Raw genomic sequence first — 23,866 nt, 5'->3', positions numbered from 1 at the left:
TTGGAGAGGTATTGTGGAGGCATTGGGATGGGGACAGGTGGAGAGAGGGATTGGGGAGTGATTGGAATGGGGACAGTTGGAGAGAGGGATTGGGGAGTGATTGGAGTGGGGACAGTTGGAGTGGTATTGGGGAGTGATTGGTATGAGGACAGCTGGAGAGAGGGATTGGGGAGTGATTGGTATGGGGAAATTGGAGAGAGGGATTGGGGAGTGATTGGAGTGGGGAAATTGGAGAGAGGGATTGGGGAGTGATTGGAGTGGGGACAGTTGTGGACGAATTGGGGAGTGATTGATATGGGGACAGCTGGAGAGAGGGATTGGGGAGTGATTGGTATGGGGACAGTTGTAGAGAGGGATTGGGGAGTGATTGGAATTGGGACAGTTGGAGAGAGGGATTTGGGAGTGATTGGTTTGGGGACAGTTGGAGAGAGGGATTGGGGAGCTATTGGAGTGGGAAATGTTGGAGAGGTATTGGGGAGTGATTGGGATGGGGACAGCTGGAGAGACGGATTGAGGAGTGATTGGAGTGGGGACAGTTGGAGAGGTATTGGGGAGGGATTGGGATGGGGACAGGTGGAGAGAGGGATTGGGGAGTGATTGGAATGGGGACAGCGGGAGACAGAGATTTGTGTGTGATTGGTATGGGGACAGTTGGAGAGCGGGATTGGGTAATGATTTGTATCGGGACAGTTAGAGGGAGGAATGGGGAGTGATTGGGATGGGGACAGTTGGAGAGAGGGATTGGGGAGTGTGTTGTATGGGGACAGTTGGAGAGGTGTTGGTGAGTGATTGGTATGGGGACATTGGAGAGAGGGATTGGGGAGTGACTGGAATGGAGACAGTTGGAGAGAGGCATTTGTGAGTGATTGGTATGAGGACGGTTGGAGAGAGGGATTGGGGAATGATTGGTATAGGAACAGTTGGAGAGAGGGATTGGGGAGTGATTGGAGTGGGGACAGTTGGAGAGAGGTATTGGGGAGTGATTCGTATGGGGACAGTTGGAGCGAGGGATTTGGGAGTGATTGGTATGGGGACATTGGACAGAGGGATTGGGGAGTGATTGGTATGGGGACAGATGAAGAGGTATTGGGGAGTGATTGGTATGGGGACAGCTGGAGAGAGGGATTGGGGGTGATTGGAGTGGGACAGTTGGAGAGGTATTGGGAAGTGATTGGTATGGGGACATTGGACAGAGGGATTGGGGAGTGATTGGAGTGGGGACAGTTGGAGAGGTATTGAGAAGTGATTGGTATGAGGACAGCTGGAGAGAGGGATTGGGGAGTGATTGGTATGGGGAAATTGGAGAGAGGGATTGGGGAGTGATTGGAGTGGGGACAGTTGGGGACGAATTGGGGAGTGATTGATATGGGGACAGCTGGAGAGAGGGATTGGGGAGTGATTGGTATGGGGACAGTTGTAGAGTGGGATTGCGGAGTGATTGGAGTGGGAACAGTTGAAGAGGTATTCGGTAGTGATTGGTATGGGGACAGCTGGAGAGAGGGATTGGGGAGTGATTGGAGTGGGGACAGTTGGAGAGGTATTGGGGAGTGATTGGAGTGGGGACAGTTGGAGAGAGGTATTGGGGAGTGATTGGGATGGGGACAGGTGGAGAGAGGGATTGGGGAGTGTGTGGTATGGGGACAGTTGGAGAGGTGTTGGGGAATGATTGGTATGGGGACATTGGACAGAGGGATTGGGGAGTGATTGGAATGGGGACAGTTGGAGAGAGGGATTGGGGAGTGATTGGAGTGGGGACAGTTGGAGAGGTATTGGGGAGTGATTGGTATGAGGACAGCTGGAGAGAGGGATTGGGGAGTGATTGGTATGGGGAAATTGGAGAGAGGGATTGGGGAGTGATTGGAGTGGGGACAGTTGGGGACAAATTGGGGAGTGATTGATATGGGGACAGCTGGAGAGAGGGATTGGGGAGTGATTGGTATGGGGATAGTTGTAGAGAGGGATTGGGGAGTGATTGGAATGGGGACAGTTGGAGAGAGGGATTTGGGAGTGATTGGTTTGGGTACAGTGGGAGAGAGGGATTTGGGAGTGATTCGTATGGGGACAGTTGGAGAGGTAAGAGGGAGTGATTGGAGTGGGGACAGTTGAAGAGAGGGATTGGGGAGCTATTGGAGTGGGAAATGTTGGAGAGGTATTGGGGAGTGATTGGAATGGGGACAGCTGGAGAGAGGGATTGGGGAGTGATTGGAGTGGGGACAGTTGGAGAGGTATTGTGGAGGCATTGGGATGGGGACAGGTGGAGAGAGGGATTGGGGAGTGATTGGAATGGGGACAGTTGGAGAGAGGGATTGGGGAGTGATTGGAGTGGGGACAGTTGGAGTGGTATTGGGGAGTGATTGGTATGAGGACAGCTGGAGAGAGGGATTGGGGAGTGATTGGTATGGGGAAATTGGAGAGAGGGATTGGGGAGTGATTGGAGTGGGGAAATTGGAGAGAGGGATTGGGGAGTGATTGGAGTGGGGACAGTTGGGGACGAATTGGGGAGTGATTGATATGGGGACAGCTGGAGAGAGGGATTGGGGAGTGATTGGTATGGGGACAGTTGTAGAGAGGGATTGGGGAGTGATTGGAATGGGGACAGTTGGAGAGAGGGATTTGGGAGTGATTGGTTTGGGGACAGTTGGAGAGAGGGATTGGGGAGCTATTGGAGTGGGAAATGTTGGAGAGGTATTGGGGAGTGATTGGGATGGGGACAGCTGGAGAGACGGATTGAGGAGTGATTGGAGTGGGGACAGTTGGAGAGGTATTGGGGAGGGATTGGGATGGGGACAGGTGGAGAGAGGGATTGGGGAGTGATTGGAATGGGGACAGCGGGAGACAGAGATTTGTGTGTGATTGGTATGGGGACAGTTGGAGAGCGGGATTGGGTAATGATTTGTATCGGGACAGTTAGAGGGAGGAATGGGGAGTGATTGGGATGGGGACAGTTGGAGAGAGGGATTGGGGAGTGTGTTGTATGGGGACAGTTGGAGAGGTGTTGGTGAGTGATTGGTATGGGGACATTGGAGAGAGGGATTGGGGAGTGACTGGAATGGAGACAGTTGGAGAGAGGCATTTGTGAGTGATTGGTATGAGGACGGTTGGAGAGAGGGATTGGGGAATGATTGGTATAGGAACAGTTGGAGAGAGGGATTGGGGAGTGATTGGAGTGGGGACAGTTGGAGAGAGGTATTGGGGAGTGATTCGTATGGGGACAGTTGGAGCGAGGGATTTGGGAGTGATTGGTATGGGGACATTGGACAGAGGGATTGGGGAGTGATTGGTATGGGGACAGATGAAGAGGTATTGGGGAGTGATTGGTATGGGGACAGCTGGAGAGAGGGATTGGGGGTGATTGGAGTGGGACAGTTGGAGAGGTATTGGGAAGTGATTGGTATGGGGACATTGGACAGAGGGATTGGGGAGTGATTGGAGTGGGGACAGTTGGAGAGGTATTGAGAAGTGATTGGTATGAGGACAGCTGGAGAGAGGGATTGGGGAGTGATTGGTATGGGGAAATTGGAGAGAGGGATTGGGGAGTGATTGGAGTGGGGACAGTTGGGGACGAATTGGGGAGTGATTGATATGGGGACAGCTGGAGAGAGGGATTGGGGAGTGATTGGTATGGGGACAGTTGTAGAGTGGGATTGGGGAGTGATTGGAGTGGGAACAGTTGAAGAGGTATTCGGTAGTGATTGGTATGGGGACAGCTGGAGAGAGGGATTGGGGAGTGATTGGAGTGGGGACAGTTGGAGAGGTATTGGGGAGTGATTGGAGTGGGGACAGTTGGAGAGAGGTATTGGGGAGTGATTGGGATGGGGACAGGTGGAGAGAGGGATTGGGGAGTGATTGGAATGGGGACAGCTGGAGACAGAGATTTGTGTGTGATTGGTATGGGGACAGTTGGAGAGAGGGGCTGGGGAGTGATTTGAATCGGGACAGTTAGTGGGAGGAATGGGGAGTGATTGGGATGGGGACAGTTGGAGAGAGGGATTGGGGAGTGTGTGGTATGGGGACAGTTGGAGAGGTGTTGGGGAGTGATTGGTATGGGGACATTGGAGAGAGGGATTGGGGAGTGATTGGTAAGAGGACGGTTGGAGAGAGGGATTGGGGAATGATTGGTATGGGTACATTCCAGAGAGGGATTGGGGAGTGATTGGTAAGGGAACAGTTGGAGAGAGGGATTGGGGAGTGATTGGTATAGGAACAGTTGTAGAGAGGGATTGGGGAGTGTGTGGTATGGGGACAGTTGGAGAGGTGTTGGGGAGTGATTGGTATGGGGACAGTTGGAGAGAGGCATTTGTGAGTGATTGGTAAGAGGACGGTTGGAGAGCGGGATTGGGGAATGATTGGTATGGGTACATTCCAGAGAGGGATTGGGGAGTGATTGGTATGGGAACAGTTGGAGAGAGGGATTGGGGAGTGATTGGTATAGGAACAGTTGTAGAGAGGGATTGGGGAGTGATTGGAGTGGGGACAGTTGGAGAGGTATTGGGGAGTGATTGGAGTGGGGACATTGGAGAGCGTATGGGGAGTGATTGGTATGGGGACAGTTGGAGAGAGGGATTGGTGAATGATTGGTATGGGTACATTCCAGAGAGGAATTGCGGAGTGATTGGCATGGGGACAGTTGGGAGAGAGGGATTGTGGAGTGATTGGTATAGGGACAGTTGGAGAGAGGGATTTGGGAGTGATTGGTATGGGGACAGTTGTAGAGAGGGATTGGGGAGTGATTGGAGTGGGGACAGTTGGAGAGAGGTATTGGGGAGTGATTGGTATGGGGACAGCTGGAGAGAGGGATTGGGGAGTGATTGGAGTGGGGACAGTTGGAGAGGTATTGGGGAGTTATTGGAGTGGGGACAGTTGGAGAGGTATTAGAGCGTGATTTATTTGGGGACATTGGAGAGAGGGATTGCGGAGCGATTGGAGTGGGGAAAGTTGGAGAGGTATTGGGGAGTGATTGGTATGGGGACAGCTGGAGTGAGGGATTGGGGAGTGATTGGAGTGGGGACAGTTGGAGACGGATTTGTGTGTAATTGGTATGGGGACAGTTGTAGAGAGGGATTGGGGAGAGATTGGAGTGGGGTCAGTTGGAAAGGTATTGGGGAGTGATTGGGATGGGGACAGCTGGAGAGACGGATTGAGGAGTGATTGGAGTGGGGACAGTTGGAGAGGTATTGGGGAGGGATTGGGATGGGGACAGGTGGAGAGAGGGATTGGGGAGTGATTGGAATGGGGACATCGGGAGACAGAGATTTGTGTGTGATTGGTATGGGGACAGTTGGAGAGCGGGATTGGGGAATGATTTGTATCGGGACAGTTAGAGGGAGGAATGGGGAGTGATTGGGATGGGGACAGTTGGAGAGAGGGATTGGTGAGTGTGTGGTATGGGGACAGTTGGAGAGGTGTTGGGGAGTGATTGGTATGGGGACATTGGAGAGAGGGATTGGGGAGTGACTGGAATGGGGACAGTTGGAGAGAGGCATTTGTGAGTGATTGGTATGAGGACAGTTGGAGAGAGGGATTGGGGAGCTATTGGAGTGGGAAATGTTGGAGAGGTATTGGGGAGTGATTGGAATGGGGACAGCTGGAGAGAGGGATTGGGGAGTGATTGGAGTGGGGACAGCTGGAGAGAGGGATTGGGGAGTGATTGGAGTGGGGACAGTTGGAGAGGTATTGGGGAGTGATTGGTATGGGGACAGCTGGAGACAGAGAATTGTGTGTGATTGGTATGGGGACAGTTGGAGAGAGGGATTGGTGAATGATTGGTATGGGTACATTCCAGAGAGGAATTGCGGAATGATTGGTATGGGGACAGTTGGGAGAGAGGGATTGGGGAGTGATTGGTATGGGGACAGTTGTAGAGAGGGACTGGGGAGTAATTGGAGTGGGGACAGGTGGAGAGGTATTGGGGAGGCATTGGGATGGGGACAGGTGGAGAGAGGGATTGGGGAGTGATTGGAATGGGGACAGCTGGAGACAGAGATTTGTGTGTGATTGGTATGGGGACAGTTGGAGAGAGGGATTGGGGAATGATTTGTATCGGGACAGTTAGAGGGAGGGATTGGGGAGTGATTGGGATGGGGACAGTTGGAGAGAGGGATTGGGGAGTGTGTGGTATGGGGACAGTTGGAGAGGTGTTGGGGAGTGATTGGTATGGGGACAGCTGGAGAGAGGGATTGGGGAGTGATTGGAGTGGGGACAGTTGGAGAGGTATTGGGGAGTGATTGGAGTGGGGACAGCTGGAGTGAGGGATTGGGGAGTGATTGGAGTGGGGACAGTTGGAGACAGGGATTTGTGTGTAATTGGTATGGGGACAGTTGTGTAATTGGTATGGGGACAGTTGTAGAGAGGGATTGGGGAGAGATTGGAGTGGGGTCAGTTGGAAAGGTATTGGGGAGTGATTGGGATGGGGACAGCTGGAGAGACGGATTGAGGAGTGATTGGAGTGGGGACAGTTGGAGAGGTATTGGGGAGGGATTGGGATGGGGACAGCGGGAGACAGAGATTTGTGTGTGATTGGTATGGGGACAGTTGGAGAGCGGGATTGGGGAATGATTTGTATCGGGACAGTTAGAGGGAGGAATGGGGAGTGATTGGGATGGGGACAGTTGGAGAGAGGGATTGGGGAGTGTGTGGTATGGGGACAGTTGGAGAGGTGTTGGGGAGTGATTGGTATGGGGACATTGGAGAGAGGGATTGGGGAGTGACTGGAATGGGGACAGTTGGAGAGAGGCATTTGTGAGTGATTGGTATGAGGACAGTTGGAGAGAGGGATTGGGGAGCTATTGGAGTGGAAAATGTTGGAGAGGTATTGGGGAGTGATTGGAATGGGGACAGCTGGAGAGAGGGATTGGGGAGTGATTGGAGTGGGGACAGCTGGAGAGAGGGATTGGGGAGTGATTGGAGTGGGGACAGCTGGAGAGAGGGATTGGGGAGTGATTGGAGTGGGGACAGTTGGAGAGGTATTGGGGAGTGATTGGAATGGGGACAGCTGGAGACAGAGATTTGTGTGTGATTGGTATGGGGACAGTTGGAGAGAGGGATTGGGGAATGATTTGTATCGGGACAGTTTGAGGGAGGGATTGGGGAGTGATTGGGATGGGGACAGTTGGAGAGAGGGATTGGGGAGTGTGTGGTATGGGGACAGTTGGAGAGGTGTTGGGGAGTGATTGGTATGGCGACATTGGAGAGAGGGATTGGGGAGTGACTGGAATGGGGACAGTTGGAGAGAGGCATTTGTGAGTGATTGGTATGAGGACGGTTGGAGAGAGGGATTGGGGAGTGATTGGTATGGGAACAGTTGGAGAGAGGGATTGGGGAGTGATTGGTATAGGAACAGTTGGAGAGAGGGATTGGGGAGTGATTGGAGTGGGGACAGTTGGAGAGAGGTATTGGGGAGTGATTGGTATGGGGACAGTTGGAGAGAGGGATTGGGGAGTGATTGGAGTGGGGACAGGTGGAGAGGTATTGGGGAGGCATTGGGATGGGTACAGGTGGAGAGAGGGATTGGGGAGTGATTGGAATGGGGACAGCTGGAGACAGATTTGTGTGTGATTGGTATGGGGACAGTTGGAGAGAGGGATTGGGGAATGATTTGTATCGGGACAGTTAGAGGGAGGGATTGGGGAGTGATTGGGATGGGGACAGTTGGAGAGAGGGATTGGGGAGTGTGTGGTATGGGGACAGTTGGAGAGGTGTTGGGGAGTGATTGGTATGGGGACATTGGAGAGAGGGATTGGGGAGTGACTGGAATGGGGACAGTTGGAGAGAGGCATTTGTGAGTGATTGGTATGAGGACGGTTGGAGAGAGGGATTGGGGAATGATTGGTATGGGTACATTCCAGAGAGGGATTGGGGAGTGTTTGTTATGGGAACAGTTGGAGAGAGGGATTGGGGAGTGATTGGTATAGGAACAGTTGGAGAGAGGGATTGGGGAGTGATTCGTATGGGGACAGTTGGAGAGAGGGATTTGGGAGTGATTGGTATGGGGACATTGGACAGAGGGATTGGGGAGTGATTGCTATGGGGACAGTTGAAGAGGTATTGGGGAGTGATTGGTATGGGGACAGTTGGAGAGAGGGATTGGGGAGTGATTGGAGTGGGGACAGTTGGAGAGGTATTGGGGAATGATTGGTATGAGGACAGCTGGAGAGAGGGATTGGGGAGTGATTGGTAAGGGGAAATTGGAGAGAGGGATTGGGGAGTGATTGGAGTGGGGACAGTTGGAGAGAGGGATTTGGGAGTGATTGGTTTGGGGACAGTAGGAGAGAGGGATTTGGGAGTGATTCGTATGGGGACAGTTGGAGAGGTAAGAGGGAGTGATTGGAGTGGGGACAGTTGGAGAGAGGGATTGGGGAGCTATTGGAGTGGGAAATGTTGGAGAGTTATTGGGGAGTGATTGGAATGGGTACAGCTGGAGAGGGATTGGGGAGTGATTGGAGTGGGGACAGTTGGAGAGGTATTGGGGAGTGATTGGTATGAGGACAGCTGGAGAGAGGGATTGGGGAGTGATTGGTATTGGGACAGTTAGAGGGAGGGATTGGGGAGTGATTGGGATGGGGACAGTTGGAGAGAGGGATTGGGGAGTGTGTGGTATGGGGACAGTTGGAGAGGTGTTGGGGAGTGATTGGTATGGGGACATTGGAGAGAGGGATTGGGGAGTGACTGGAATGGGGACAGTTGGAGAGAGGCATTTGTGAGTGATTGGTATGAGGACGGTTGGAGAGAGGGATTGGGGAATGATTGGTATGGGTACATTCCAGAGAGGGATTGGGGAGTGATTGGTATAGGAACAGTTGTAGAGAGGGATTGGGGAGTGATTGGAGTGGGGACAGTTGGAGAGGTATTGGGGAGTGATTGGAGTGGGGACATTGGAGAGCGTATGGGGAGTGATTGGTATGGGGACAGTTGGAGAGAGGGATTGGGGAGGTATTGGAGGTGGAAATGTTGGAGAGGTATTGGGGAGGGATTGGGATGGGGACAGGTGGAGAGAGGGATTGGTGAGTGATTTATATGGGGACAGTTGGAGAGAGGGATTGGGGACTGATTGGTATGGGGACGGTTGGAGAGAGGGATTTGGGAGTGGTTGGTATGGGGACAGTTGGAGAGAGGGATTGTGGAGTGATTGGTATGGGTTCATTGGACAGAGGGATTGGGGAGTGATTGGTATGGGGACCGTTGGAGAGAGGGATTGTGGAGTGATTGGAGTGGGGACAGTTGAAGAGGTATTGGGGAGTGATTGGTATGGGGACAGCTGGAGAGAGGGATTGGGGAGTGATTGGAGTGGGGACAGTTGGAGAGGTATTAGAGCGTGATTGATTTGGGGACAGCTGGAGTGAGGGATTGGGGAGTGATTGGAGTGGGGACAGTTGGAGACAGGAATATGTGTGTAATTGGTATGGGGACAGTTGTAGAGAGGGATTGGGGAGAGATTGGAGTGGGGTCAGTTGGAAAGGTATTGGGGAGTGATTGGTATGGGGACAGCTGGAGAGATGGATTGGGGAGTGATTGCTATGGGGACAGTTGGAGAGAGGGATTGGGGAATGATTGGTATGGGGACGGTTGGAGAGAGGGATTTGGGAGTGATTTGTATGGGGACAGTTGGAGAGAGGGATTGTGGAGTGATTGGAGTGGGGACAGTTGAAGAGGTATTGGGGAGTGATTGGTATGGGGACAGCTGTAGAGAGGGATTGGGGAGTGATTGGAGTGGGGACAGTTGGAGCGGTATTGGGGAGTGATTGGAGTGGGGACAGTTGGAGAGGTATTAGAGCGTGATTGATTTGGGGACATTGGAGAGACGGATTGGGGAGCGATTGGAGTGGGGATAGTTGGAGAGGTATTGTGGAGTGATTGGTATGGGGACAGCTGGAGTGAGGTATTGGGGAGTGATTGGAGTGGGGACAGTTGGAGACAGGGATTTGTGTGTAATTGGTATGGGGACAGTTGTAGAGAGGGATTGGGGAGAGATTGGAGTGGGGTCAGTTGGAAAGGTATTGGGGAGTGTTTGGGATGGGGACAGCTGGAGAGACGGATTGAGGAGTTATTTGTATGAGGACAGTTAGAGAGAGGGATTCGGGAGAGATTGGAGTGGGGACAGTTGGTGATGTATTGGGGAGTGATTGGGATGGGGACAGCTGGAGAGAGGGATTGGGGAGTTATTTGTATGGGGACAGTTAGAGAGAGGGATTCGGGAGTGATTGGTATGGGGACAGTTGGAGAGAGGGATGTTTGAGTGATTGGTATTGGGACAGTTGGAGAGAGGGATTGTGGAATGATTGGTATAGGAACAGTTGGAGAGAGGGATTGGGGAGTGATTGGAGTCGGGACAGTTGGAGAGAGGTATTGGGGAGTGATTCGTATGGGGACAGTTGGAGAGAGGGATTGGGGTGTGATTTGTATCGGGACAGTTAGAGGGAGGAATGGGGAGTGATTGGGATGGGGACAGTTGGAGAGAGGGATTGGGGAGTGTGTGGTATGGGGACAGTTGGAGAGGTGTTGGGGAGTGATTGGTATGGGGACATTGGAGAGAGGGATTGGGGAGTGACTGGAATGGGGACAGTTGGAGAGAGGCATTTGTGAGTGATTGGTATGAGGACAGTTGGAGAGAGGGATTGGGGAGCTATTGGAGTGGAAAATGTTGGAGAGGTATTGGGGAGTGATTGGAATGGGGACAGCTGGAGAGAGGGATTGGGGAGTGATTGGAGTGGGGACAGCTGGAGAGAGGGATTGGGGAGTGATTGGAGTGGGGACAGCTGGAGAGAGGGATTGGGGAGTGATTGGAGTGGGGACAGTTGGAGAGGTATTGGGGAGTGATTGGAATGGGGACAGCTGGAGACAGAGATTTGTGTGTGATTGGTATGGGGACAGTTGGAGAGAGGGATTGGGGAATGATTTGTATCGGGACAGTTTGAGGGAGGGATTGGGGAGTGATTGGGATGGGGACAGTTGGAGAGAGGGATTGGGGAGTGTGTGGTATGGGGACAGTTGGAGAGGTGTTGGGGAGTGATTGGTATGGCGACATTGGAGAGAGGGATTGGGGAGTGACTGGAATGGGGACAGTTGGAGAGAGGCATTTGTGAGTGATTGGTATGAGGACGGTTGGAGAGAGGGATTGGGGAGTGATTGGTATGGGAACAGTTGGAGAGAGGGATTGGGGAGTGATTGGTATAGGAACAGTTGGAGAGAGGGATTGGGGAGTGATTGGAGTGGGGACAGTTGGAGAGAGGTATTGGGGAGTGATTGGTATGGGGACAGTTGGAGAGAGGGATTGGGGAGTGATTGGAGTGGGGACAGGTGGAGAGGTATTGGGGAGGCATTGGGATGGGTACAGGTGGAGAGAGGGATTGGGGAGTGATTGGAATGGGGACAGCTGGAGACAGATTTGTGTGTGATTGGTATGGGGACAGTTGGAGAGAGGGATTGGGGAATGATTTGTATCGGGACAGTTAGAGGGAGGGATTGGGGAGTGATTGGGATGGGGACAGTTGGAGAGAGGGATTGGGGAGTGTGTGGTATGGGGACAGTTGGAGAGGTGTTGGGGAGTGATTGGTATGGGGACATTGGAGAGAGGGATTGGGGAGTGACTGGAATGGGGACAGTTGGAGAGAGGCATTTGTGAGTGATTGGTATGAGGACGGTTGGAGAGAGGGATTGGGGAATGATTGTTATGGGTACATTCCAGAGAGGGATTGGGGAGTGTTTGTTATGGGAACAGTTGGAGAGAGGGATTGGGGAGTGATTGGTATAGGAACAGTTGGAGAGAGGGATTGGGGAGTGATTGGAGTGGGGACAGTTGGAGAGAAGTATTGGGGAGTGATTCGTATGGGGACAGTTGGAGAGAGGGATTTGGGAGTGATTGGTATGGGGACATTGGACAGAGGGATTGGGGAGTGATTGCTATGGGGACAGTTGAAGAGGCATTGGGGAGTGATTGGTATGGGGACAGTTGGAGAGAGGGATTGGGGAGTGATTGGAGTGGGGACAGTTGGAGAGGTATTGGGGAATGATTGGTATGAGGACAGCTGGAGAGAGGGATTGGGGAGTGATTGGTAAGGGGAAATTGGAGAGAGGGATTGGGGAGTGATTGGAGTGGGGACAGTTGGAGAGAGGGATTTGGGAGTGATTGGTTTGGGGACAGTGGGAGAGAGGGATTTGGGAGTGATTCGTATGGGGACAGTTGGAGAGGTAAGAGGGAGTGATTGGAGTGGGGACAGTTGGAGAGAGGGATTGGGGAGCTATTGGAGTGGGAAATGTTGGAGAGTTATTGGGGAGTGATTGGAATGGGTACAGCTGGAGAGGGATTGGGGAGTGATTGGAGTGGGGACAGTTGGAGAGGTATTGGGGAGTGATTGGTATGAGGACAGCTGGAGAGAGGGATTGGGGAGTGATTGGTATTGGGACAGTTAGAGGGAGGGATTGGGGAGTGATTGGGATGGGGACAGTTGGAGAGAGGGATTGGGGAGTGTGTGGTATGGGGACAGTTGGAGAGGTGTTGGGGAGTGATTGGTATGGGGACATTGGAGAGAGGGATTGGGGAGTGACTGTAATGGGGACAGTTGGAGAGAGGCATTTGTGAGTGATTGGTATGAGGACGGTTGGAGAGAGGGATTGGGGAATGATTGGTATGGGTACATTCCAGAGAGGGATTGGGGAGTGATTGGTATAGGAACAGTTGTAGAGAGGGATTGGGGAGTGATTGGAGTGGGGACAGTTGGAGAGGTATTGGGGAGTGATTGGAGTGGGGACATTGGAGAGCGTATGGGGAGTGATTGGTATGGGGACAGTTGGAGAGAGGGATTGGGGAGGTATTGGAGGTGGAAATGTTGGAGAGGTATTGGGGAGGGATTGGGATGGGGACAGGTGGAGAGAGGGATTGGTGAGTGATTTATATGGGGACAGTTGGAGAGAGGGATTGGGGACTGATTGGTATGGGGACGGTTGGAGAGAGGGATTTGGGAGTGGTTGGTATGGGGACAGTTGGAGAGAGGGATTGTGGAGTGATTGGTATGGGTTCATTGGACAGAGGGATTGGGGAGTGATTGGTATGGGGACCGTTGGAGAGAGGGATTGTGGAGTGATTGGAGTGGGGACAGTTGAAGAGGTATTGGGGAGTGATTGGTATGGGGACAGCTGGAGAGAGGGATTGGGGAGTGATTGGAGTGGGGACAGTTGGAGATGTATTAGAGCGTGATTGATTTGGGGACAGCTGGAGTGAGGGATTGGGGAGTGATTGGAGTGGGGACAGTTGGAGACAGGAATATGTGTGTAATTGGTATGGGGACAGTTGTAGAGAGGGATTGGGGAGAGATTGGAGTGGGGTCAGTTGGAAAGGTATTGGGGAGTGATTGGTATGGGGACAGCTGGAGAGATGGATTGGGGAGTGATTGCTATGGGGACAGTTGGAGAGAGGGATTGGGGAATGATTGGTATGGGGACGGTTGGAGAGAGGGATTTGGGAGTGATTTGTATGGGGACAGTTGGAGAGAGGGATTGTGGAGTGATTGGAGTGGGGACAGTTGAAGAGGTATTGGGGAGTGATTGGTATGGGGACAGCTGTAGAGAGGGATTGGGGAGTGATTGGAGTGGGGACAGTTGGAGCGGTATTGGGGAGTGATTGGAGTGGGGACAGTTGGAGAGGTATTAGAGCGTGATTGATTTGGGGACATTGGAGAGACGGATTGGGGAGCGATTGGAGTGGGGATAGTTGGAGAGGTATTGTGGAGTGATTGGTATGGGGACAGCTGGAGTGAGGTATTGGGGAGTGATTGGAGTGGGGACAGTTGGAGACAGGGATTTGTGTGTAATTGGTATGGGGACAGTTGTAGAGAGGGATTGGGGAGAGATTGGAGTGGGGTCAGTTGGAAAGGTATTGGGGAGTGTTTGGGATGGGGACAGCTGGAGAGACGGATTGAGGAGTTATTTGTATGAGGACAGTTAGAGAGAGGGATTCGGGAGAGATTGGAGTGGGGACAGTTGGTGATGTATTGGGGAGTGATTGGGATGGGGACAGCTGGAGAGAGGGATTGGGGAGTTATTTGTATGGGGACAGTTAGAGAGAGGGATTCGGGAGTGATTGGTATGGGGACAGTTGGAGAGAGGGATGTTTGAGTGATTGGTATTGGGACAGTTGGAGAGAGGGATTGTGGAATGATTGGTATAGGAACAGTTGGAGAGAGGGATTGGGGAGTGATTGGAGTCGGGACAGTTGGAGAGAGGTATTGGGGAGTGATTCGTATGGGGACAGTTGGAGAGAGGGATTGGGGAGTGATTGGTATGGGGATGGTTGGAGAGAGGGATTTGGGAGTGATTTGTATGGGGACAGTTGGAGAGAGGGATTGTGGAGTGATTGGAGTGGGGACAGTTGAAGAGGTATTGGGGAGTGATTGGTATGGGGATGGTTGGAGAGAGGTATTTGGGAGTGATTGGAGTGGGGACAGTTGGAGAGATGGATTGGGGAGTGATTGCAATGGGGAGAGATAGTGAGAGATGTTAGGATGCAGGCAGGTGGAGAAAGATTTTGGGGACAGATGGGGATGTGGACAGGCTGAGAGAGGTGTTGAGTGTCATTGGAATGGAAGCAGTCAGAGAGAGTTGATGGAGAAATGGATGGTTTGAAGAGATTGGGATGGGAACAGACTGATTGAGCTGTAGGAGAGAGATTTAGATGGGGACAAGTGAGGGGAGGTGTTGGGAATAGATTGGGAAGTGGAGAGACATGTTGGGGAACAATAGGGATGGGTACAGACAGAGAGCGGTGTTGTGGGAGAGTTTGGGATGGGAACAGGCAGAGAGGGGTGTTGGGAAGACATTGTGATTGGGACAGGAGGAGAGATGATAGGGACAGATTGGAGCTATGGGAGAAAGGTCTTGGGAAGAGATTGGAATGTGACTAGATGGAGAGAGGCGGTAGGGAGACATTCGTATTGGGACAATTGGATAGAGGACAAGGTGAGAGATTGTGATGTGGTCTGACTTGGAGAGAGATTCAGATGGGGACAGGCAGAGATAGGTGTTGTTAAGCGATTGGGATTGGGTCATTCGGAGAGAGTTTTGGGCAGTGATTAGGATCCAGAGAGATGGAGAGAGGTATTGGGGAGAGACTGGGATGGGGATGAAAGGAGAGTGGTATTATTAGTGACTGGGATGGGGACGAAAGGAGAGTGGTATTAGAAGTGAGATGGGGACTTTCAGAGAGAGATGTGTTGCGGAGAGATTTGGATGGGATCAGGTGGAGGGAGGTGTTGGGGAGTGATTGTGATGTGGAAAGCTGGTGAGAAAGATTGAGATGGGGATGGATGGGAAAAGTAGCGGGGAAAGATTGGGATCTGGACAGGCAGAGAAACATTTTAGAGAGAGACTGAGATTGGGACAGGCAGAGAGGGGTGTTGATAAGTGATTGGGATCAGAATAGGCGGAGAGAAATGTTGGGGAGAAATTTGGATGAAGACAGACAGAGAGTGGTGTTGGGAAGCGATTGGGATGGGGACAGATGGCGAGATATGTTATTTAGAGATTGGGATGTGAACCAGGGAAGAAAGTCGATGTGGACAGATGGAGAGAAGTGTTGGGAAGTGACTGGGGTGGGCATAATCGGAGAGAGATGGCAGGGAAAGATTAAGATTTGAACTGTTGAGAGAGCTATTGGAAAGAGATTGAGATTGGAGCAAGCGGAGAGAAGGGTTGGGAAGAAATTGGGATGGGGACAGATGGGGAGAATTGTTGGGGAGAGATTGGGAGGAGGACAGATGCAGAGGTGTTGGGAAGAGATTGAGATGGGGTCTGGTGGAGTGGGGTATTGGAGAGAGACTGAGATGGAGACAGTGGGAGAGTAGTGTGGGGAAGAGATTGGGGTGGGGATAGATGGAGAGAGGTGTTAGGGAGACATTGGTATTCAGACAGTTGGAGAAAGGACGGGTGATTGTGATGCAGTCTAACTGGGAGAGTGGAGATGGGGACAGGCAGAGGGTGGTGTCATTAAGTATTGGAATGGGGACATTCAGAGAGAGGTTTTGGGGAATAATTGGTATGGGGCCAGTTGGAGAGAGGTGTTGGGGAGTGATTGAGATGCGGAGAGATATTGGGATGCAGACAGGTGGAGAAAGGTGTTTAGGAGAGATTGGGTTGGGGCAGATGGAGAGGTGTTGAGGAGAGATTGGGTTGGGGCAAATGGAGAGAGGTGTTGAGTGATTGGGTTGGGGCAAATGGAGAGAGGTGTTGAGGAGTGATTGGTATGGGGACTGACTGGGAGAGAGATTGAGATGGGGACTGGTGGAGAAAGGTTTTGGGGAGTAGACAGAGAGAGATGATGGAGAATGGCATGAGGACAGGCGCAGAGATGTGTTGGAAGAGATTAGGTTGGGAACAGATAGATCAAGGCGTTGATATTGGCAAGGGACAGAGGGAACAGTTCTTGGGAAGAGATTAGGATGGGGACAGTTGGAGTGCTGCTGGGGAGAGATTGGTATGGGGACAGGCGGACAGTCCTGCTGGGGAAAGATTGGGATGAGGACAGGTGGAGAGGTGTTGGGGAAAGATTGGGATGGTTACAGGCACAAAGAGGTGTTGGGAAGAGATTGGGATGGGGACAGCTTGAGAGAGGTATTGGGGAGATATTCCAATAAGGCAGACGGAGAGAAGTGTGGGGAAGAAATTGGAATGGGGAGAAACAGATGTGTTGGGGAGAGATTGGGAATGGGACAGTTGGAGACAGGTGGAAAGAGGTTGGGATGGGGACGGGTGGGAAGGTAGTGGGGGAGATTTGGGATTTGGACACAGAGAGTCATTTTAGAGAGTGAGTGAGATTGGGACAGGCAGAGAGGGTTGTTGAATAGTGATTGGGATGGGGACAAACAGAGAGGTGTCTTATTTAGAGATTGGGATATGAAAAGGGGGAGAAAGTTGTTGGAGAGAGATTGGGAATGGGACAGATGGAGAAGTGTGTTGTGTGATTGGGAGACATAGAAAGAGACAGTAGGGAAAGATTGAGATTTGAACAATTGGAGAGAGCTGTTGGAGAGCGATTGAGATTGGAGCAGGTGGAGAGAGTGGTTGGGAAGAGAATGGGATGAGGGCAGACTGAGAGAATTGTTGGGGAGAGATTGGGATGAGGACAGATGCAGTGAGGTGTTGGGAAGATATTGAGATGGGCACAGGCAGAGAGAGGTGTTGGAGAGACATTGGAATGGGGACAGATGGATCGAGGCGTTGGGAGAGACTGGGATGGGGACCAGTGGAGAGAAGAGTTATGGGAGATTGGAAAGGGGACAGATGGATTGAGGTGTTGGGAGAGATTGGGATGGGGACAATCAGATCTGTTGGGGGAGAAATTTTGATGAGGACAAACAATGAGTTGTGCTGGGGTAAGATTGGGATTTGGACAGATGGACAGACATTTGGGGAGAAATAGGGATGGGTACAGGCGGAGAGAAGTGTTGGGGAGAGATTGGGATGGGGACAAATGGAGAGCTGTGTTGAGAAGAGATTGGGATGGGAACAGGCAGAGAGAGATTGGAACAGGTTGAGAGAAGAGTTGGAAGAGAGAAAGGTTGACAGAGAGATGGAGATAGACACAGTGATGGTGAGAGAGGGTAACGGACGCAAAGTGACGGTAAGAGAGAGGGAGAGGGACACAGAGTGACAGTGAGACCGAAGGAGACAGACACAGAGTGACAGTGAGACCAAAGGAGACAGACACACAGTGATGGTGAGAGAGAGGGAGACAGACACAGAGTGACGGTGAGAGAGAGGGGGACGGACACACAGTGATGGTGAGAGAGAGGGAGACAGACACAGAGTGACGGTGAGAGAGAGGGGGACGGACACACAGTGATGGTGAGAGAGAGGGAGAGGGACACAGAGAGACGGTTAGACCGAGAGAGATGGACACAGAGTGACGGTGAGACCGAAGGAGACAGACACAGAGTGACAGTGAGAGAGAGGGAGAGGGACACAGAGTGACGGTGAGAGAGTGGGAGACAGACACAGAGAGACAGTTAGACCGAGAGAGACGGACACAGAGTGACGGTGAGAGAGAGGGAGACAGACACAGAGAGACGGTGAGACCGAGGGAGACGGACACAGAATGACAGTGAGAGAGAGGGAGACGGACACAGAGTGACAGTGAGAGAGTGGGAGACAGACACCGAGTGGCGGTGAGAGAGAGGGAGACAGGCACCGAGTGACGGTGAGAGAGAGGGAGATGGACACAGAGTGACGGTGAGAGAGGGAGACGGACACAGAGTGACGGTGAGACCGAGGGAGACGAACACAGAGAGACGGTGAGAGAGGGAGACGGACACAGAGTGACGGTGAGACCGAGAGAGACAGACACAGGTTGACTGTGAGAGAGCGGTAGACTGGGATGTTAGGGAAGAGAGGTGCAGAGGGTAAGATTTGCGGGAGCAGATGGAGAGAGGTACAGGAAGAGGTAGCGGGATAGAGAAAGAACAGGATTGAGATGAGGAGAAGAGGGTGAGAGGTATGGAAGTGAGGGAATGTGGATAGAGAAAGAGGGAAAGAAGGGGACAGGGGAGTGACTTCGATGCTGGGGAGTTGGGATAATGCAGTAAAGGGGGGAGGGACATTTCATGACGGGAGAGACTGGAACACAGGGGAATTGTCCTCTGTTCCTTCTGTAGCAGGGTTGGCAGAGAGGGAGACTGAAACTCAACTGAAATATCCCCTTCTCCCTCAGGACCCCTGGACCAAGGAGTACGAAAGCTGGCTTTGTCCGCCACTGACCAAAACTGGAACACTCTGGTTTAGAGAGTCACATTGGTGAGTGGAGAGGGTGAGTAGGATGGAGTAGAATGAGGGGTGAAAGAGAAGCAGTGGAAAAGGGAGTGTGAGATGCCAGTGAAGGTTTATGAGAGGTGCGTGGAGGGACCACTGATCTATGGGAGAGGCAGACATTTTGGTACTGAGATACAGTGTTTAACTTGCCTTGCATACTGTTCATACAGAACAGATCATTACACAGTGCTTTGAGGTAGAACTTGGTAAAATAGTAATGCAGAATACAGTGTAATAGCTACAGAGAGAATGATGATGTTGAGACCTCCATTGGTCAGGGTTGACCATGGATGTTGCGACCTAGCTGTCTAGATACGCAAGCCAGGGCAGTACGATATGGAGAGCAAGCTGTTGCCCATGCAGCAAGCTCCCCCTCTCCGTGCGTCTGATGTACCTAAAGGAGCGGCAGAGGCCGATACAGTTTGGCACCAGCAGCATCACAGGAGTTGCTAGTCAGCGTTGAACTCAATGTAGGACTGCCTTACAGGTTCCAGCTCTGGAACTTTCCCCTCGGGATTTGCTCCCAAAGCCTTCCCCATATGTGAGTATAGCTGCAATCAGTAGAAGTTTGAGATCAGAGTTTTCCTTCTCCTAGATGAGAAGCCAACTGTGGCTGCCTGAAAGGACTGGTTTTAAGGCGCTAATAGCCCACCTTTGCTCCTTCACCAGTCAGTAGAATTGGTTCCGCTGGGCTTAGTAGCTCAGCCGCACATGAATGCCAGGAGTTGGACTAGGTTGTCAGAGGCTATCTGAGTTGCACACCATTGGGAGCATTTAATAGGTTGTAGGAGCTTGTACCCACTACCACCCTGGCTATAAGAAACTAAAGTACCACAGAGAGAGTGCAGTGTGAGTAATCAATAATGTGCAGGATCATAGCAAGGTAGAATGTGAGACCAAGTATGTATCTTACCAGACAAGAAGTCCATTCAAGCTTGAGCACAGCAGGATAGAAGTTATCCTTGAGCACATGTTTTCAGGAGCATGTGCTCATCCCCCCACCCTCCACTGAAATCAGTGACCAGCTCTTTTATTCTGATGACATGATGTTGTCTTGTCATTAAGCTCTCTATCTCCTTGTTTTTTGAGATACGGCCCAGTGCCGTGGGTCATCAGTGAAGTAGGGCAGAACTTGGCCATGCAGCTGTGAGTGTACAGGGAGTAGTAGGGGGCTGCAACCTTACGCGGCTGCCGTGCTTAGAATAATCGTGGCAGATGCGTTGCTACCCATCGGTACTAACTGCGGTTTGTCAGTAAATGGAGGCATTACCTCCCAGGATCCGGAGTTTGGAGGTGAGTTTGCTTGGAATTCTAGAATTGAATGTGAAAATATAGTCAATAAACAATAGTGTGACATTGGGAGGGACGGTGAGGGAGCACCAAACTCCCCTGTGGTAAGGAGGGTGGGGGGGCGTGAAGGAGCAGTGAGGGAGGGTGATGGAGCAGTGTGGTGGGGAGGGGGGTAAGGGAGGGGAGTAAGAGAGAGGGAAGGGCATTGATGAAGATAGGGTGAGGGACAATAGTGAAAGGTATGAGGCAAGTTGATGTGAGGTGAGGGAAGGACTGGGGAGCTCTGTGTCTATTGCTCCCAATCCATCTTTGACTCTCTGCTGCCCTTTCTCTCCCTTCCCATCCCCACACAGCAATGTCATCTCCACCATGTCCTCAGCTGTCCAGGACTCCCGACGGCGATCGGGACCCATCTCCCCCTGCAGTGGGGCAAGAGGCGGGGGAGCCCCGGCCATCTTGTTTCATCACATCCCCGAGGTCGCCAGCAACAGCAGCAGCCAAAATCACAGCAGAGGAGGAGCCTTCTACCCCTAGGACGTCTACACAGGAGGAGGGGCTGGTGTGGACCCCCAAGCAGGAGGAGGAGGGAGTGGAGGAGGAGGGGGACGAGCTCTATTCCACCCATCCTGACCCTGAAACTGACCCCGATGCCGACCCTGAAACTGATCCCGATGCTGACCCTGACCCCGACCCCGACTGTGAACCTGACCCCTTCGAGGATGCGGGATGGGGTGACGACTCTTCCCCCAGACTTCCTGAGCCCCCTGATTCAGAGGGAGTGCGGGAGGGGTTCTCTCCACCCCTGCTGGGACAGAATGGGGCAGCGACGGAACCCCTCCCACATGCCGGTGTGGAAGAAGAGGAGGAGGGGGTGAAGCGCCAGCGCCGGCCCAACCGCTTCCCGTGCCCAGAGTGCGGCAAGGGCTTTGCCTGCCCCTCCCATCTGGAGCGGCACCTCCGTACTCACACTGGCGAGCGCCCTTTCGAGTGCTCCGTCTGCGGAAAGACGTTCGCCACCCTCAGCCACCTGGCTCTGCACCGGCCCCGACACGGGGCCCCCCGTCCCTTTGAGTGCGCCATCTGCGGCCGCTGTTACCCCACCTACTCGGAGCTCTCCTCCCACCAGCGTTTCCACAGTGGGCGCCGTCCCTACCCCTGCCAGCTGTGCCCCAAGCGCTTTTACACTTCCAGCGAACTGCGAGCTCACCAGCTGGCCCACACCGGTGAGCGACCCCACCCCTGCTCCGCCTGCGGCAAGCGCTTCGGCCGGCTGGGGCACCTGCTGGAGCACCAGCGCACCCACACCGGTGAGCGGCCCTTCGAGTGTCCGCTCTGTGGCAAGCGTTTCCACTCCAGCAGTAACCTGACTCGGCACCGCCGCTTCCACAGCGGCGAGCGCCCCTTTGCCTGCGGCGAGTGCGCCAAGCGCTTCTTCACCTCTGGGGACCTTCGACGGCACCAACAGACTCATGGCGGTGAGCGTCCCTTCTGCTGTGGCGAGTGCCCCCGCCGCTTTTACCGTTCCGGTGACCTGGTCAAGCACCAGCGCACCCACGGTGCCGAGCGGCCCCATGGCTGCCCGTCCTGTGGCAAGCGCTTCTGCACTGGCAGCGAGCTGAAGATCCACGCCCGCTTCCACAGCGGCGAGCGCCCCTTCCCCTGCTCCCAGTGCCCCAAGCGCTTCTACACAGCCAGCGAGCTTCGGGTGCACGGGCGCACTCACACCGGTGAACGTCCCTACTGCTGTCCACTCTGCGGCAAGTCTTTCTACCGCTCTGGTGACCTCAGCAAGCACCGTCGCACCCACACTGGCATCAAACCCTTCGCCTGCAACCACTGCCCCAAGCGCTATTACACCTCCAGTGAGCTGGGTGTGCACTGCCGTACCCATACCGGCGAAAAACCCTTCCGCTGTCAGCTCTGTTCCAAGGGTTTCTACACAGCCAGTGTGCTGGCCAAGCACAGGCTGACACACGCTGCCTCGCCCAGCGGCCTCTTCCAGTGCCGCCTCTGCCCCCAGCGCTGCCCCAGTGCCGCCCGCCTACGCCTGCATGAGCGCCAGCACTCTGGCGAGCCCGCTTTCCAGTGCGGCGTGTGCCAGCGCCGCTTCTACACCGCAGGCGGCCTCAGCAAACACCAGAACGTGCACGATCCAGAGGCAGTGGCGGCGGCGGCTGCTCAACAGCGACTGGCCGATGCCCGCACCCAGCAGTTGGCCGAAGCCGCTGAGCGGCAGCTGGAGGAGGTGCGTGCCCAGCAGCACGTATCTGAGGTCATAGCCACCATGCCTGACCCCACCCTCGGCGCCCGTCCTCCACCCGCCCTCTTCGAGTGCGGCATGTGCAAGCGAGGCTTCAGTTCCTGGGCTGAGCTGCTGGCCCACCAGCCGCAGCATGAGGGCGAGCGGGCGGTGCAGTGCGCCACCTGCCGCCAGCTCTTTGTAGCGCCGGCAGGCAGCGAGGAGGGGGGGGGCTCAGCAGGCCTGGGGACGGGAGGGGGTGGGAGCGAGCCCGAGGACACACACTGTCCCCTCTGCCGGGGACACTTGGCTAGTTTCGACATCGGCGGCTTCGGCCTGGGCGTCTCCAACTTCGAGCTTTGCCTGCAGGGGGCCTTCCCTGGCGGCCCCACCCCCGGATGGGATGGCACCCCTGTGGGGGACCTGTGTGGGCAGGGTGCTCTCGCCCACCCCTCTGCCTGGCAGGGGGGCACTGGAGGGCAGTAGCTGGGTAATGGCGAAGGGGATGGGGGGGAGTGGAGCGGCCTAGGGTTGGGAGAACTCGCGGTGTTTTCACCCCTTCCTTCCTCCTTAACCAGTCCTTACAGCAACTGGGGAGCAGAGAAGGGATGTTCAGTGAGGATAGTGAGTGTGAGAGGGAGGAGTGCAGTGAGTGTGTCAAAGTCCGAATGAATGTCACCGTGAGAGTCGGTCAGAGAGAGAGAATGCCTGAATATGTCGGTGAGAACAAGTGTCTGAAAGAGTGATTGAGTCAGTGCGGGCGAATGGAAAGCAGGGAGAGGGTGAATAAGGCAGAGTGTGTGAAAGCGGCAGAGCAAGTGAATGAGTCTGAACACATGAAGTAGAGAAACTGAGTGGAAGATGGGTGAATAAAGCAGAGAGAGAGTGGGGAGAAAGGGAGTGAGTGAATCAGTGAATAAATGAATCAAAGAGGGTGAATAAGTTGCAAAGAGAGTGGAAGGCAGAGGATAATGGGGAGAGTGGAGGTGTGAGAGGGCGAGGAGGAGAGGAGCTGAGTAAGTCCAAAACCAATCGATACCACTGTGCCCCTCCCTCGACCAGCCCCACTCCCTTTGCTGAGGGGTACTGAGCCCACCGTGCCCCTCCCTCCAACAGTGCTCCTGGGGCAGGATACTGAGCCAAGCCACCACAGGAATCAGGCAGCCGTGGGGGTGGGGGTGGGGTGGTGGGGTTAGCCGGAGGAGCTTACTCCAATGACCAAGCCCCTTTTTGTCTCGATCTGTTGCTTCTCCTCTGTACAATGTGAATTAAAATGGAAGGTGATAATACAAACCTCATAGTAGTTGGTTCTCTGTGTCTGGAGGGGGGGTGGAGCATTAGGTTATGTCCAATCAGAGAGCAGGAGCATGACAAGAAGGTACATTTTCACTTAGGGTCGTGGCTGAAGATTAAAAAGTCAGCACTTTGCAGCAGTTTTTCAGAGTTGGACTGCACCCAATCAGTAAGAGGGATTCATTAGAAAGAGTGATTAAAAATAAGACATGGGCAATCGGGGCGGTCATTGTTGGAGCGGCCATTCTGTGAGTG

General features: G+C 53.4%; 1 protein-coding gene across 11 annotated transcripts in view; it reads left to right on the top strand.

Moving 5' to 3' along the window:
• LOC140717431 (uncharacterized) overlaps positions 1-23,611 on the top strand; it is a 122,089-nt gene extending 98,478 nt beyond the window's left edge. For 9 of the 11 annotated variants that reach the window (XM_073031006.1, XM_073031005.1, XM_073031010.1 and 6 more), the window contains 2 exons: positions 18,692-18,774; positions 20,433-23,611. In XM_073031006.1, coding sequence (XP_072887107.1) covers positions 20,435-22,804 — 2,370 coding nt within the window. In that variant the 5' untranslated portion in view covers positions 18,692-18,774; positions 20,433-20,434 and the 3' untranslated portion in view covers positions 22,805-23,611. Of the gene's footprint in view, positions 1-18,691; positions 18,788-20,432 lie in introns of all 11 variants that reach the window. The other 2 variants (XM_073031014.1, XM_073031015.1) reach the window with 1 other exon arrangement.
• Positions 23,612-23,866: the final 255 nt, after the last annotated feature.

The sequence above is a fragment of the Hemitrygon akajei genome, chromosome 27 (genome assembly GCF_048418815.1).
Source record: "Hemitrygon akajei chromosome 27, sHemAka1.3, whole genome shotgun sequence".
Taxonomy (NCBI): Eukaryota; Metazoa; Chordata; class Chondrichthyes; order Myliobatiformes; family Dasyatidae; genus Hemitrygon; species Hemitrygon akajei.
The sequence above is the reverse complement of the archived record's forward strand: the minus strand, read 5'-3'. Positions and strand labels throughout refer to the sequence as shown.